The 15,046-nt window shown below is 41.9% G+C and overlaps 1 protein-coding gene across 4 annotated transcripts in view; it reads right to left on the bottom strand.

The window, feature by feature from the left end:
- The window catches only part of MED27 (mediator complex subunit 27), a 405,350-nt gene that overhangs the window by 378,778 nt on the left and 11,526 nt on the right, over positions 1-15,046 (bottom strand). For all 4 annotated transcript variants that reach the window (XM_030207783.1, XM_030207784.1, XM_030207785.1 and 1 more), the window contains exon 2: positions 9,970-10,114. In XM_030207783.1, coding sequence (XP_030063643.1) covers positions 9,970-10,114 — 145 coding nt within the window. The remainder of the gene's footprint in view (positions 1-9,969; positions 10,115-15,046) is intronic.

Raw genomic sequence — 15,046 nt, 5'->3', positions numbered from 1 at the left:
GTGGAGTACTACAAGATCTGTACTGGGACCAGTGCTTTTCAACATATTTAAAAATGATCTGGAAAATGGAACGATGAGTGAGGTGATCAAATTTGCAGATGACACAAAACTACTCAAAAGTTATTCAAACGCATGTGGATTGTGTGAAAATGCAGGAAGACCCTGGGAGGTGGAAGACTAGACATCCAAATAGCAGATGAAATTTAATATGGACAAGTGCAAAGTGATGCATACTGGGAAGAATAACCCAACTTACAGCTACATAATGCTAGGTTCCACATTAAGAATCACCACTCATGAAAAAGATCTAGGTGTCATCATGGATAATACGTTGAAATCTGCTCAGTGTGTGGTGGCGGCGGCAGATAAAAATACCAAACGGAATGCTAGGAATTATTAGGAAAGAAATAGAAAATAAAACTTATTATAATGCCTCTGTATCACTCCATGGTGCAACCTCACCTAGAGTAGTAACTGTATGTGAAATTCTGGTCACCACATCTGAAAAAAAGATATAATGGACTAGAAAAGATTCAAAGAAGAGTAACAAAAATGATTAAGGGGCCGGAACAAGGCTAAAGAGGTTAGGGCTCTTCAGCTTGGATAAGAGATTGCTGAGGGGGACATATGAAAGACATCTACAAAATACTGAGTGAAGTGGAACAGCTAAAAGCCAATCTATTGTTTACTCTTTCAAAAAGTACAAAGGCTAAGGGACACACCATAAAGTTACACAGTAATACTTTTAGAACAAATAGGAGAAAATATTTTTCACTCAACACACAATAAAGCTCTGGAATGGGTTGTGGTAAAAGCAGATAGCATAGCTGGGTTTAAAAAAGGTTTGGATAAATTCCTGGAGGTAAAGTCCATTCTCTGAGGACAAGCAGGGCATTATTTCTCACAAGTGGGTAATGCGGCGCCACGTTGCCCAGTCTAGGCTTTATGACAAGCCATAAGAGCTTTTGGGGAGTGGCCTAGTGGTTAGGGTGGTGGACTTTGGTCCTGGGGAACTGAGGAACTGAGTTCGATGCCCACTTCAGGCACAGGCAGCTCCTTGTGACTCTGGGCAAGTCACTTAACCCTCCATTGCCCCATGTAAGCCGCATTGAGCCTGCCATGAGTGGGAAAGCGCAGGGTACAAATGTAACAAAAAATAAATAAATAAAAAGACACACTCCACCGCACTTGTGCAGATGGCTTCCCATCCACTGCACGTGCGCAGCTACTGCAGTTTTTTTACCGTGGTGAAAAAAGGACTGCGTCTCTGACTTCTCTTCACGCCCGGTCTGAAGAGCTTCGTTTTTTAGTGCCTTTTGACCTTTTTTCACCATTTTTTTTTTTTTGCTATGCCTTTTTGGGCATTTGTTTTCCCTTACCTTCTCATATCTTTTTAGTTTATTTTGTCCATTTTTAAGTTTCCTTTCCTTTCGCTAGGCCACATTTAGGCCTGGCCTCCAATCCAGTCTTTCCTGCCTTTTCTTCCTTGAGACCATGGATGGACTCAAGAGTAATCTAAGGAAATATGTCTTTTTTGAAAGGGTGGTGGATGTGTGGAACAGCCTTCTAGTGGGAGGTAGAGACAAAGACTATATCTGAACTCAAGAAAGCCTGAGACAAGCATGCAGGATCCCTAAGGGAGAAGAAGGGATAGCAGACCGTATGCATGGGCAGACTGGATGGGCCATATGGTCTTTATCTGCCGTCATTTTATCTGTTTCCGTGTTTGCTCCTAAGAACCCTCTGTGCTTATCTCAGGAATTTTTTTGATTCTGTTTGTCTGTGTCTCCACCAGCTCCTCTAGGAGTCTTCTACGCATCCTGCGCCCTTTCTAAAAAGAAATATCTGATCTTGCATGCATCACTGATATCTGTGGTAAATTATGAATGTAATGTTTAAAGCCATTTCCACATTAAGCAGTGCTTTACCCAATAATATGGCTCCCTAAACACTGGCTCCTCTATGTGCAATAAACTTAGGCACATATTGCTTGTATATGTATAAGTTTACCTATCGTTGTCTGACCATCCATATTTGCGTTTCCAGAAGGGGGTTAAATCATAGATGTAGATAACAGTGTTTAGGAGAGGAATTAAAAGCATTAGCACTGGCTCTTATGCAACTTGTTAGCCAAAAAAGCATCCTAAAAAGTCACCCAGTAGTTTCAATCCTGTGCAGTATTGAATTGTATTGCTAAAATTATAAGCTTGGTTTGTATCATGGATAAAAGCCCGCATATAACAAAACCAGCATCCAGATCTGGAAAGTGTCCGAAGTGAAACAATCTGCTGACTCTGCAAACACCGAGATGACATTCCTATCACAGATGTACTCTCCACAAAAGGCAGGAATAAATTCTTTTTACTATCAGGAGACCCAAACAGTATAGTAATAGGACATAAAGAAGATGCACCGCTGAGGTCACCAACTTCATTGAAAAATCATTAATTGAAAAATTATTATTTGAAAATATATTGAGGGATTTGTATATCAGCATTTGTTTGCTAACAAGATTACCTATATATACTATGTGGTGGGAGTGAAGGGACCATTCCTATCACAGCAGTATGATAACCAGAAGTGAAGAGAGACTTGAGAACAGCCAACGGTTAGCCTGTAAAAATGCAGCCTTGCTAGTCAGGCATGTGTTTACATTTTTTTTTCAGAGATTTCATTATTCCAACAGACATCCGCATCTGCTGTGGAATAGCTTTTACAACTGTAGTGTGAGTTTCATAACAGATGTTTTTGCTAGAAGTGGTAAGAATCCCCCCTACAGAAGCCAATACTGCTGAAAAGTATTTTAGCACATCCCACAATTAAAGTGTAATATTCTATGGAATGACTGCTCCATTTTTCAATCAAGACAAAGAAATACCTAAACAGCATTCCTCCATTGTTCAATTTAACAGTTAATGACATTTTATTACCTTTAAACCTAATATTTGCTGTTGATCAATACCAAGTTATTGAAGGTAACCTAACAAGTCTGAGATCTCAGCAGAATTCATTCTAAGGGTTCACATCAAACAGGAAACAATCAAGCACACTGCAGACAAACATGACACCAATTCTGTTTATGTTTGATCCTAGGTCAACAGGGACATCTCTTATTTTTGGATAAGTTGGAAATATTTTTAACTTTCACTCCATGTAGTCATTAATAGCAATATTGTACCAACCACACTCGCCCCTTGTCATTCAGGCACCTCTATTAAAGTTCCACAGTTAAAAAGTTTTTTAAAAGTCTTGACCTATTGATCCCATTTAATCCTGGGGTGTATGAGTCACCCTGAGGCCCTAAAGAGTCAAATGTGGTCTTAAGACCTAAGAAAACAACACTGGCAGCTACTGCAGCAAGGATACCTTCAGTTCAGTGTAAAGTAGTGGCTCTTCTCTCTCCTTCCTCTCTAGCAATTCATTCTTTTCAATTGGATGTGGTCCTCTCAGCTAATCTCTCTAGGGCAACAGCTGTTATTAGAAAACTAGTAAAAAAGGCCCGTTTCCAAAACAAATGAAACGGGCGCTAGCATGTGTTTTTTTTTTTTTTTTTTTTCTTTTTCTGTTTGATATTAAGGGATATATTTTTTTTTTAAAAGGAAAAGTTTTTTTTTTTTAAGTTGTAAAGTCTGTATGAGTGTTTGTGGTTTTGAGGGGGGGTTGTGGGGGTCTATGGGTGTATGCTATTTTTTTGGGGGGGGGAGGGGTGTTTGTGGGGTAGGGTAGGGTTGTTCTGTATGAGTGTTTGTGTTTTTTTTGGGGGGGGGGATTATGGGATTCTGTGGGTGTTTGTAAGAGAGAGATGTAGGTTTTTACTGTTTCAGTTTTTGTATTAAAGGGGTTGGGGGAGGGAGTGTATGTGTATGAGTGTGAAAGCAAGATGATGTCTGTCCATGGCAGTGTGTGGCATTTTGGGTGGTGGGCAGTTTGGTTGTATGTATGTGTGTTAGTGAGTGATGCTGATTGTCCATATTAGATGTGGGGTTTTTTTGTGGCTGGTAGGGGGTGATTCTCTGCGTGTGAGTGTGATACAGTAATCTTAATTCAGCAGGGCACTCTGATGTGGTATTTGTAGGCACTTGTATTTTTGTTGAAACCAGAGGGATCCGTTGCAGGCAGGCAGTAGGAGTAGATATGGGTTTTTTTCGAGTGTGGAATGTGGGTGGTGTTCTGTAGGGGGGGGCGGGGCTGAGGGCGCATGTGTCTGGAGGTCTCCTTGTAGGCACTGATTTCAGCTGGGCACTCAGGTGGGCTGTGATCCGTTTTTTTTAGGGGGGGTTGGGCGCCGGAGGTTTCCGTTTGGGTGGGTTTTTTTTTGGGGGGGGGGGTTGGTTTGGTTTTAGTGTGGAATGTGGGTGGCGTTCTGTAGGGGGGGCGGGGCTGAGGGCGCATGTGTTTGGAAGTCTCTGTTGTAGGCACTGAATGCCGGCTTGGAGACTCACCGCATGAACAGCTTGCAGAGTAAGGTCCGCGATGTAGTGGTTGTTTAGTGGCGTTCTTCGTCCGCGCTTTCCTCGCGATTGGTCCCCGTGCTGGTAGCTACCCCCTCCTCAGGAAGGGGCGGGACTCGTGTGTGTTTGGTTTTTTTTTTCCTGAACGCCGCTGCATTTTCTTCGCTGTCCCACTCCTGCTCCTCTGCAGCACCGGTCCCATTCAAAGGCTTGGTGGTTTCTAAGTCCATGTGAGTGTTTGGGAGGTGGAACCGTACTTTGTGTGCATCACCTGAGGCACAGCCAATCAGCAGCGCGTGGGCGGGGCAAACACTGATGTTCAAAAAGTTGTCTCAGCCGCCTCACTTTAGAACGTTGGGAAAGTGAGGCTTCATTAGAATGTTGGAGGTGCGTTTTATATAGAGAAATCTGCTAGCAGAGAACATTGAACAGAGCACTCACAGACTGGGATGCTAAGACTGTTAGGTTGTGAGCCTTCCGGGGCAGGGAAATACCCAGTGTACCCCAATGTAACTCACTTTGAGCTATTACTAAAAAAAGTGGGAACAAAATCCAAATAAATAAAAGACAAAAGAACACATGAGCAAGAAACCCTCAAATTCAGCCTCAAGATTATTTATCAGGTTTCTACAATTAAGCTTAACGATATCACTCTGGCTGATACATGCTACTAACACAAAAAAGGCTAGGTTCTATATATCACGCCTAAAAAATTGGCAGCATAAACAATATGCCTAGGCAAATTCTATAAAGTACACCTAAATGTTTAAATATGTTTACAGGTCATCAAGCAAAAAGTACACACAGTACAAAAAGTATGAATACAAGACCAACAAGTTTCATCAAATTATCTTCCCACCCCTCCCCCCAAACAATAACAGAACATCAAACTGAGACAGTGTCTTTGTCATCAAGTTAACAAAAAAGAAAATTGTAAGTTTAATAAGCGACTGCACACCACATGTGGCAACGATGTCCAAAAAGGTTCCCGAATGGATACTCCATTAAAAGCAAAGAAATTGATGTTCCATCAAAAGCATAGAAATCATATAGGAATGCCCTCTTACAAAAAACCCCAAAGACTCTTCGGGGCTAAGGAACAAAACTGAAATTTTATAAACAAGAGACAAACATTGACCAAACACGTACAGTTCCACATTCTTGAAATCTGAGCAAATAATTGTTTCCAAAACATGCAGATTTTTGGGCAATGCCAGAACATATGTCCCAAAGAAGCATTGGCCATAAGACATTTAGGACAACAGGACGAGCCAGCCATACCAACGTGGTGAACTCTTCTCGGTGTAATATATAATCTCGAGAACATTTTATAATTGGTCTCCCATAGTGACATATTCTTAATCTATGCAAGTGCGGTCCAAATGTTTTTCTCCAACTGAGGTCCCATCAAAGAAATGCCCAGATCTGCAGTCCACTTGCGAGCTAACACTGTATAATCCAAACCAGGAATGCAGCAAAACCACTACATTTATAAGAATCAGCAGATACCATGACTGCACTTTTCTAGCACTGGAGGAATGAGCCTCATTCAAAAAGGTTATATAGAGCTAACATCAGACCTCCTACTTACATACATCAACAGTCTCAGGTGTCTCACATGTACAAAAAGTATTAAACATGAAAGTAAACATCCAGAGTCCATCTCCATCATTAACTTGGACAAGCATTCTGATGAGCCGCGATGAGTAAGAAACCACCGGTGTACATAGGAAAGCACCAATACAGGATTTGCACAATAAGAGGAAAAAAACTCTTAAGATTTAGATCAGCAGACAAGGAAATGCCACAAATAAATAAAAAATAAACAAGAGACAAATGCACAAATACAGGAGGACATACAAAATGTTAATTCAGAAGCCAAATGTTAATCAAACCTGGACACATGGATTCCTATAAAGAGATGGACTGAAACCCAAAGAATGAAAGACTAATAGTTGCAGTCTGGACAGTGAATTACAGACAAGAGGTGGTTCACAGCAAATATAGGGGTCCTTTTATTAAATTGCAGTAAGAATTGGCCTTGGCATGCCCTTACACGGGTCCTTCCCATGCACTGAGGTCTTTTTTATCACGGCTGAGAAAAACTTCTGGTTTTTATTTCTTTCATTTATGGCCATGGGCCAATGTTACCATTAGAATGCAGCCATTTTTAAAAATTACTGCAGGAGCGTTTGACACTGCCACAGCCTATTAAACTAGTGATAAGAGCTCCTGCCTTAATTGTGTAACTGGATAGCGCAGGAACAGCCATTCCCCGCCGTATGCCCCTTCAAAAAAAATAGCGCATGCACATTCCAAAACTAATGTGAACGCGTTAGCACGTCTCGTCTTAAGTGCATGTTAGTGTCTAATGCAGCTCAGTAAAAGGGCCCTATAGTAAAATAATTGTAAAACAGACATATGTAGACTTGTAAGAAAGAGTTTGAAACAATTATTCATCTCAAATCTGGCTGCAAAGTGCTGATGGCAGAAAATTTCTATACAGAAAGGCACAAAGTAGCACATCTCATCTATTGGAAACTTTGTAAACACAACATCACTGTACTGGAAAAGCATTGGGATCATGACTCTTAAGAAAATTACGGAGAATGAAGAGGTTCTGCTCACCTGGGCGTTTCCAATTCCAACCAATAAAAAGCCTAATGCAAGAAAACTGCACAAAGTGGTAAAGGAGAAAAACACCAGAATGGCACTGACTATAGAGGGGTCAAGTTCTACGTAATTCTGTGAATTAGGAGAAGACCACAAAAATGTGACAGAAATATTTCTTATTGAATTGGGCGACACAGGTCTGATTAAAAGGAATTTTCAGGCATATCATGATATCTATACAGTAACATCTTAGAAACTCCAGAAAGAAACTCTCTTTGGCACAGTGCATGTACTATGGCAAGCCTTAGCAATACATTTCACAAACTGAGATCATGTGCCACATAACCTGGCTTAAGAGTAAAGCTCATAGATAGCTGTCATAGTATGCACAAAAGTAAGCCATTTCAGACATTGCCCTGAGAATCTTCGGAGCTTTCACACAGAAGTCAGTAGACAATGATCAGGAAAGAATACTGTTAATGAACAACATAAATAGACATAACATGAATGAGAAGATCATGTTACGAACATTTACAACATGTAAATCTAATAAAAACAACACAATTCTGGGGCAACTGACCGTGTTCATAATATATAATAAAGAGTTTACTTGTAGTTTAAAAAAAAAACACAATTTTCCCACATAAACATCAATCACAGGTACATAGATTTAGTTATGAAAAGGGAGTCATGCAAAAACTCTGTTATTCTCATGCGAGGTGACAAAAAAATAACTAAACCTTGAAGAAAAATGACAAGTTTAGAAGAAACAGCATATCTGATCATAAGCCCTACAGCTAAACAAAGAGGTAAAGCAGAGGAAAAAAAAGGGGTGATGTGAGAAAGAGTGATGGTAGAGTTGTAAAACTCACAAAAAAAAAACAGATTTAGATGCAATCTTCAATTTTCTAAATATGCAAAGAAACAAAACTACAAATTCATCTTCTGTTCAACAACCAAGTCCATTACACAAAAAAATCTAACCTTTTTTTTTATATATAAGTCAAGACAGGATCCAAGTTAGTTTAGTTTCAATCAGGTGGTAGCAAGGACAAGCATTATAGGTTAATACATAAAAAACACCCATTACTTGCACTTAAAGAATTGTTAGAGGAAACTACACTTCTCCTTTCTTCCTCAAAATGTACCACCTGTTCCTCTGATCCCATTCCCACCCACCTTCTTAATGCCATCTCACCTGCTCTTATTCCTTTTATCTGTCACATTCTCAACCTCTCACTTTCCACTGCAACTGTCCCTACTGCCTTTAAACATGCTGTGGTCACACCTCTCCTTAAGAAGCCTCCACGCAACCCTACTTGTCCCTCTAATTACCGACCCATCTCCCTCCTTCCTTTTCTCTCCAAATTACTTGAGCGTGCTGTTCACCACCGCTGCCTTGATTTTCTCTCCTCACATGCTATTCTTGACCCACTACAATCTGGTTTTCGCCCTCTCCACTCAACCGAAACTGCGCTTACTAAAGTCTCCAGTGACCTATTACTGGCTAAATCCAGAGGTCTCTATTCCATCCTCATTCTTCTTGATCTTTCCGCTGCTTTTGACACTGTCAATCACAGCATACTCCTCTATACCCTGTCCTCACTTGGATTCCAGGGCTCTGTCCTTTCCTGGTTCTCTTCCTACCTCTCCCTCCACACCTTCAGTGTTCACTCTGGTGAGTCCTCTTCTACTTCTATCCCTCTGCCTGTCGGCGTACCTCAGGATTCTGTTCTTGGTCCCCTCCTCTTTTCTATCTACACTTCTTCACTTGGTTCATTAATCTCATCCCATGGCTTTTCCTACCATCTCTATGCTGATGACTCCCAAATCTACCTTTCTACCCCTGATATCTCACCTTGCATCCAAACCAAAGTTTCAGCGTGCTTGTCTGACATTGCTGTCTGGATGTCTCAACGCCACCTGAAATTAAACATGACCAAAACCGAGCTTCTCATTTTTCCCACCAAACCCACCTCCCCACTCCCCCCGTTTTCTATTTATGTTGATGGCTCTCTCATTCTCCCTGTCTCCTCAGCTCGAAACCTTGGGGTTATCTTTGACTCTTCGCTCTCCTTCTTTGCTCATATCCAGCAGACCGCCAAGACCTGTCGTTTCTTTCTTTACAACCTCCATAAAATCCGCCCCTTTCTCTCTGAGCACTCTACCAAAACCCTCATCCACACCCTTGTCACCTCTCGTTTAGACTACTGCAATCTGCTTCTTGCTGGCCTCCCACTTAGTCACCTCTCTCCTCTCCAATCGGTTCAAAACTCTGCTGCCCATCTCGTCTTCCGCCAGGGTCACTTTACTCATACTACCCCTCTCCTCAAGTCGCTTCACTGGCTCCCTATCCGTTTTCGCATCCTGTTCAAACTTCTTCAACTAACCTATAAATGTACTCACTCTGCTGCTCCCCAGTATCTCTCCACACTCGTCCTTCCCTACACCCCTTCCCGTGCACTCCGCTCCATGGATAAATCCTTCTTATCTGTTCCCTTCTCCACTACTGCCAACTCCAGACTTCACGCCTTCTGTCTCGCTGCACCCTACGCCTGGAATAAACTTCCTGAGCCCCTACGTCTTGCCCCATCCTTGGCCACCTTTAAATCTAGACTGAAAGCCCACCTATTTAACATTGCTTTCGACTCGTAACCACTTGTAACCACTCGCCTCCACCTACCCTCCTCTCCTCCTTTCTGTACACATTAATTGATTTGATTACTTTTTTTTTTTGTCTATTAGATTGTAAGCTCTTTGAGCAGGGACTGTCTTTCTTCTATGTTTGTGCAGCGCTGCGTACGCCTTGTAGCGCCATAGAAATGCTAAATAGTAGTAGTAGAAGATAAAATATAGAAAATCCTCTTGGTGTAATTAGTTGCTGTTTTGCTAACAAACCTCTTACCTTGTTTGACCATTTGTAGGCTTGAAGCAGCTGACTATAAAGAGGAGTTTTGTCCTGCACAGGATCCAGGCTCAACAATCCACTGTTATGGAGTGGATGGTTCTCAGAAGGTTTTCCAACCAGATGACTTAGACGCTCAAGTTCACTAAAAAAAAAAAAAAAGAAGAAATAAAACGTGTTAGAGAGACTAGATGTCCCATCAATGGTCAACATTCTGAAGGCAGTACTCAGTAACAAAGCCACTTAACCAGTCATTCCTTCCATCACCACAACTTAGCTTTACAATTACAATATGTAAACCAACAGTTGCCTAGTTTAGGTTTCACCTTTCATACGTACAACACAGAAGGCACAATGTCTACGACACAATACAGACACATGGTAAAAACTCTTGAAAACCATGGTTATAAAAAGTCAGAAATTTTACCTACTTTTAACTTCTCTTCCAGGCTGAGAGTGCATAGCTACACAGTCTAACAGCTGCAACAGTACAAATCAACACGTTCATTTCTAACCCAGCAAAGCAAACACCCACAGAAGGTGATCTCTTCACAGGAGAAGCAAAGACAAACATACAAACAGTGGATCCAAAAAGAGTCCTCTCACAGTTGGTGTCTTCCTAAACAAGGTCTTTATTCAAATCAATAAAAACAACCCCATTTGTCTGGAATCATGATTTCTCTGAAAACGTGACCTAGACCTAGAGTAAGTATTCCTTGTATTCTTTTTAGGTCTAGACCATGGGTAAATTGATCCCCTCCTATAATCTTCAGTATCTCTATGCAATTTATTGATCTTACTCCTTTTAATCTCATTTCTAAAAACATCCATCCTTCTATTAACATCTACAATGGCTTCCTCAAATTTGGGATCAATACTTTTCAAAGTTTCTAATTTTTCATTGACAATTGGTCTTAAGGTATAGTTCCTTCTCTTTGATGTTTCAATAATGAGAATCATTAAATCAAGAGAACACTTGCTCAGAATAGAGAACCACTGATTGAGGAAGTCCTCATCATCCGTGAAAAGGCGAGGCTCCTTCATGATTCTGAGACCCCTAGGGATCTTTTTATTCCTACAATACTGCAATAAAGTGGCGTGGAGGGGCATAATCGAACGCGAACGCCTATCTCCATGGGCGTCTATGTCCGAAAACGGGTACGTGAAGAGGCGGGACAGACCGTATTTTCAAAAAAATGGACGTTTTTCAGCTCAACAACGTCCTAATCCGAGCCATTTGGTCGTGGGAGGGGCCAGGCTTCGTAGTACATTCGCCCCCCTGACATGCCAGGACACTAACTGGGCACCCTAAAGGTCAGTGCAGTTGACTTCAGACAACGCTCCCACATGCATAGCTCCTTTACCACGGGTGCTGAGCACCCAACCCCCCTCCCCCAAAACCCACTACCCACAAATGTACAACACTAACATAGCTCTTAGGGGTGAAGGGGGCACCTACATGTGGGTACAGTGGATTTTGGAGGCCTCCCATTTACCAGCACAAGTGTTACAGGTAGAGGGGGATGGGTCTGGGTCCACCTGGCTGAAGTGCACTGCGGTACCCACTAAAAGTGCTCCAGGGACCTGCATACATGCAGGCCTCTAGGACTTGTTGCTGCTATATAACATTGGCACACCAGTTGACACCTGAAGACTAATCTCTCCGAAAACGTCCTTTATTGGAATAAGCACGCTTACTCACAGTTAACTGCAGATCTGAGGTTGTGCCCCACTGGCAACGAGTCTCCCTGGTACTGAGCAGTAGGTCAGAGCTGGCAGAATGCTGTACAATGCCCTCTTTCAGCCACATTCAAGGTAAGAACTAAGTTCTGTAATGTGGCTAACACGTGAAAGGGATCTAAAACTGGCTTACAAAAATGGCCACTACCTCATGGACTACTGGAAACAAAACAGGGCACACTCTGACCCAGTAAGCAGGAGGAAAAGCACCATGGGAGTAGAGCCTACCAACTACCAACATCGTGAGCAATTGCCACAAGCTACTGGAATCACGGAGCCCAATATCCTATACCCACCACAATTCATTGCTGATGTGACTCTGCAGTGCACATAACAGAAAAGGTGTCACACTCACCCGAGAGCCACATCAGAACCAGGGAAAGGCTGTCACAGGATAGAACACATTCTGCTGTCATGGAGGTGGGTACGGCATTTGAGGCTGGCATTCAGGCTGGAAAAAAAGTTTTTGAAGTGGGGTTTTTTTGGTGGGAGGGGGTTAATGACCACTGGAGGAATCCAGGGAGGTCATCCCCGATTCCCTCCAGTGGTCATCTGGTCAGTTGGGGCACTTTTTTAGGACTTGTTCGTGAAAAAAAGGGTCCACAAAAAGTGACCCAAAATCACGGTAAAAACGCCTTTTTTTTTTTTTTTTTTTCGAATATCAGCTAAAGACGCCCATCTCACCTTGGCCGATAACCATGCCCCAGTTCCGCCTTCACCACGCCTCCGACACCCCCGGTCAACTTTACCCGTTTCCACGACGGATTGCAGTTGGAAACGCCCAAAAATCGGCTTTCAATTATACCAATTTGGGCGCACACGGGAGAAAGACGCCCATCTCCCGATTTGGGTCGCAATACAGGCGTTTTTCTCTTTCGATTATAAGCAGGATAGTGTAATTCATTTTGTATCATGGATTTATTAATCTTAATCATATTAGTCCACATATCGATGAGAGACTCAGTAGAATCCTCTTCTGCCTCTAATCATGTAAAGTCCTGCATGAGCTTTTGCAGCCTCTCTCCACTGAAGCTGAGGACATCATTCCATGGCTTGAAAGTCATGGTCTACCTCCAAATCCAACGAAGCAAACACCCACAGAAGGTGATCTCTCCACAGGAGAAGCAAAGACAAACATACAAGGTATACTTACTCTAGGTCTAGGTCACATTTTCAGAGTAATCATGATTCCAGACAATGGGTTGTTTTTATAGATTTGAATAAAGACCTTGTTTAGGAAGACACCAACTGTGAGAGAACTCTTTTTGGATCCACTGTTTGTATTGTAGGAATAAAAAGATCCCTAGGGGTCTCAGAATCATGAAGGAGCCTCGCCTTTTCACGGATGATGAGGACTCCCTCAATCAGTGGTGCTCTATTCTGAACAAGTATTCTCTTGATTTAATGATTCTCATTATTGAAACATCAAAGAAAATGAACGATACCTTAAGACCAATTGTCAATGAAAAATTAGAAACTTTGAAAAGTATTGATCCCAAATTTGAGGAAGTCATTGTAGATGTTAATAGAAGGATGGATGTTTTTAGAAATGAGATTAAAAGGAGTAAGATCAACAAATTGCATAGAGATACTGAAGATTATAGGAGGGGATCAATTTACCCATGGTCTAGACCTAAAAAGAATACAAGGAATACTTACTCTAGGTCTAGGTCACGTTTTCAGAGTAATCATGATTCCAGACAATGGGTTGTTTTTATTGATTTAAATAAAGACCTTGTTTAGGAAGACACCAACTGTGAGAGGACTCTTTTTGGATCCACCATTTCTAACCCAGCACTTGTGAGTCACGCCTAGGAGACTGAGGAGCTCATTTTCAAATCACTTACACAAAGTTCCATAGGTTACTATAGGGCTCATTTTCAAAAGAGAAAAATGTCTAAAAAGTGGCATAACGCAGCACTTGGATGTTTTTCTCACAAAAAAGTCCAAATTGGTATTTTCGAAACCTATTTTTCAGACATTTAACTATGCTGTTCGTCTGCAATGCATCCAAACCTCAAAGGGGCATGTCAGGGGCGTGTTAAGGGCGGGATCTGGACACTCCCAAGACTTTTTCAGCTATAATGAATAAGACACAAAAAGGTGCCCTAAATGACCAGATGACTACTGGAGGGAATCAGGGATTTGTTTATTTATTTATTGCATTTGTATCCCACATTTTCCCACCTCTTTGCAGGCTCAATGTGGCTTACAATGTGTTGTTATTAGTAGATAGTAGATTAGGAGATAACAGTTAGTGTTACATGGAAAGTAGTATGATCGAGATTCAGACAAGTTAATATAAGTATAAAAATATTACTGATAATAGGTAAGGTGAAGATGTCATAGAAAATAGCATAAGGGAAAATTAGGATCTTACCTTGGTAATTTTCTTTCCTTTAGTCATAGCAGATGAAGCCATTACGTATGGGTTGTGTCCATCAACCAGCAGGGGGAGATAGAGAACACTCAACTTTTCACAGTGCCTCATGGCCAGCTAGCTCCACTGCCTCTTCAGTATTTGAAGCTTCCAAAGCAGTATGGCAAACCGCAATGGGAATAACATGAACTTTCCTCACAGCGAACGATGGCCCCTTAACAAGGGCATGAACTCAAAAAAAGGAGGGAATGAACTCATCCTCCACTTTGTATAAACGGAGGGAATACTTGCATCCTCCTGGAGGGAATAAACTCATCCTCCCAAAACATGAACTGGAGGGAATGAACTCATCCTCCTATAACTGTAACAAGAATCCTGAAAACTGTTTTCCGACTCCCCAAGGAAGGAATATAACTTCAGGAAACAAGAACAGCACCTGAAATCAGAATCACTGCAATACAGACAATCATACAGGGAGGGCTCATGGCTTCATCTGCTATGACTAAAGGAAAGAAAATTACCAAGGTAAGAACCTAATTTTCCCTTCCTTGTCATCAAGCAGATGAAGCCATTACGTATGGGATGTAACAATCCCTAAATAGGGTGGGAACAAGCCACACCACGCGCTAGCACCTGTGCTCCAAAACGCGCATCCCTCCTGGCAGCCACATCCAGCCTGTAATGTCGGGCGAAAGAGAGCTTAGAAGCCCATGTTGCAGCACTGCAAATCTCCTGAAGAGATAGTGCTCCAGTTTCCGCCCAGGAAGAGGAAATCGCTCTTGTGGAGTGTGCCTTAAAGGCTGCAGGCGGAGCCCAGCCAGACAGCAGATATGCTGAAAAGATAGCTTCTTTGAGCCAACGGGCAATAGTGGCTTTAGACGCTGAAGACCCTCTGCGAGGACCTGCAAACAGCACAAAAAGATGATCAGAGGTCCTGAAAGAATTTGTAATTCGCAG

This window comes from Microcaecilia unicolor, chromosome 6 (genome assembly GCF_901765095.1).
Source record: "Microcaecilia unicolor chromosome 6, aMicUni1.1, whole genome shotgun sequence".
NCBI classification, from domain to species: Eukaryota; Metazoa; Chordata; class Amphibia; order Gymnophiona; family Siphonopidae; genus Microcaecilia; species Microcaecilia unicolor.
The sequence above is the reverse complement of the archived record's forward strand: the minus strand, read 5'-3'. Positions and strand labels throughout refer to the sequence as shown.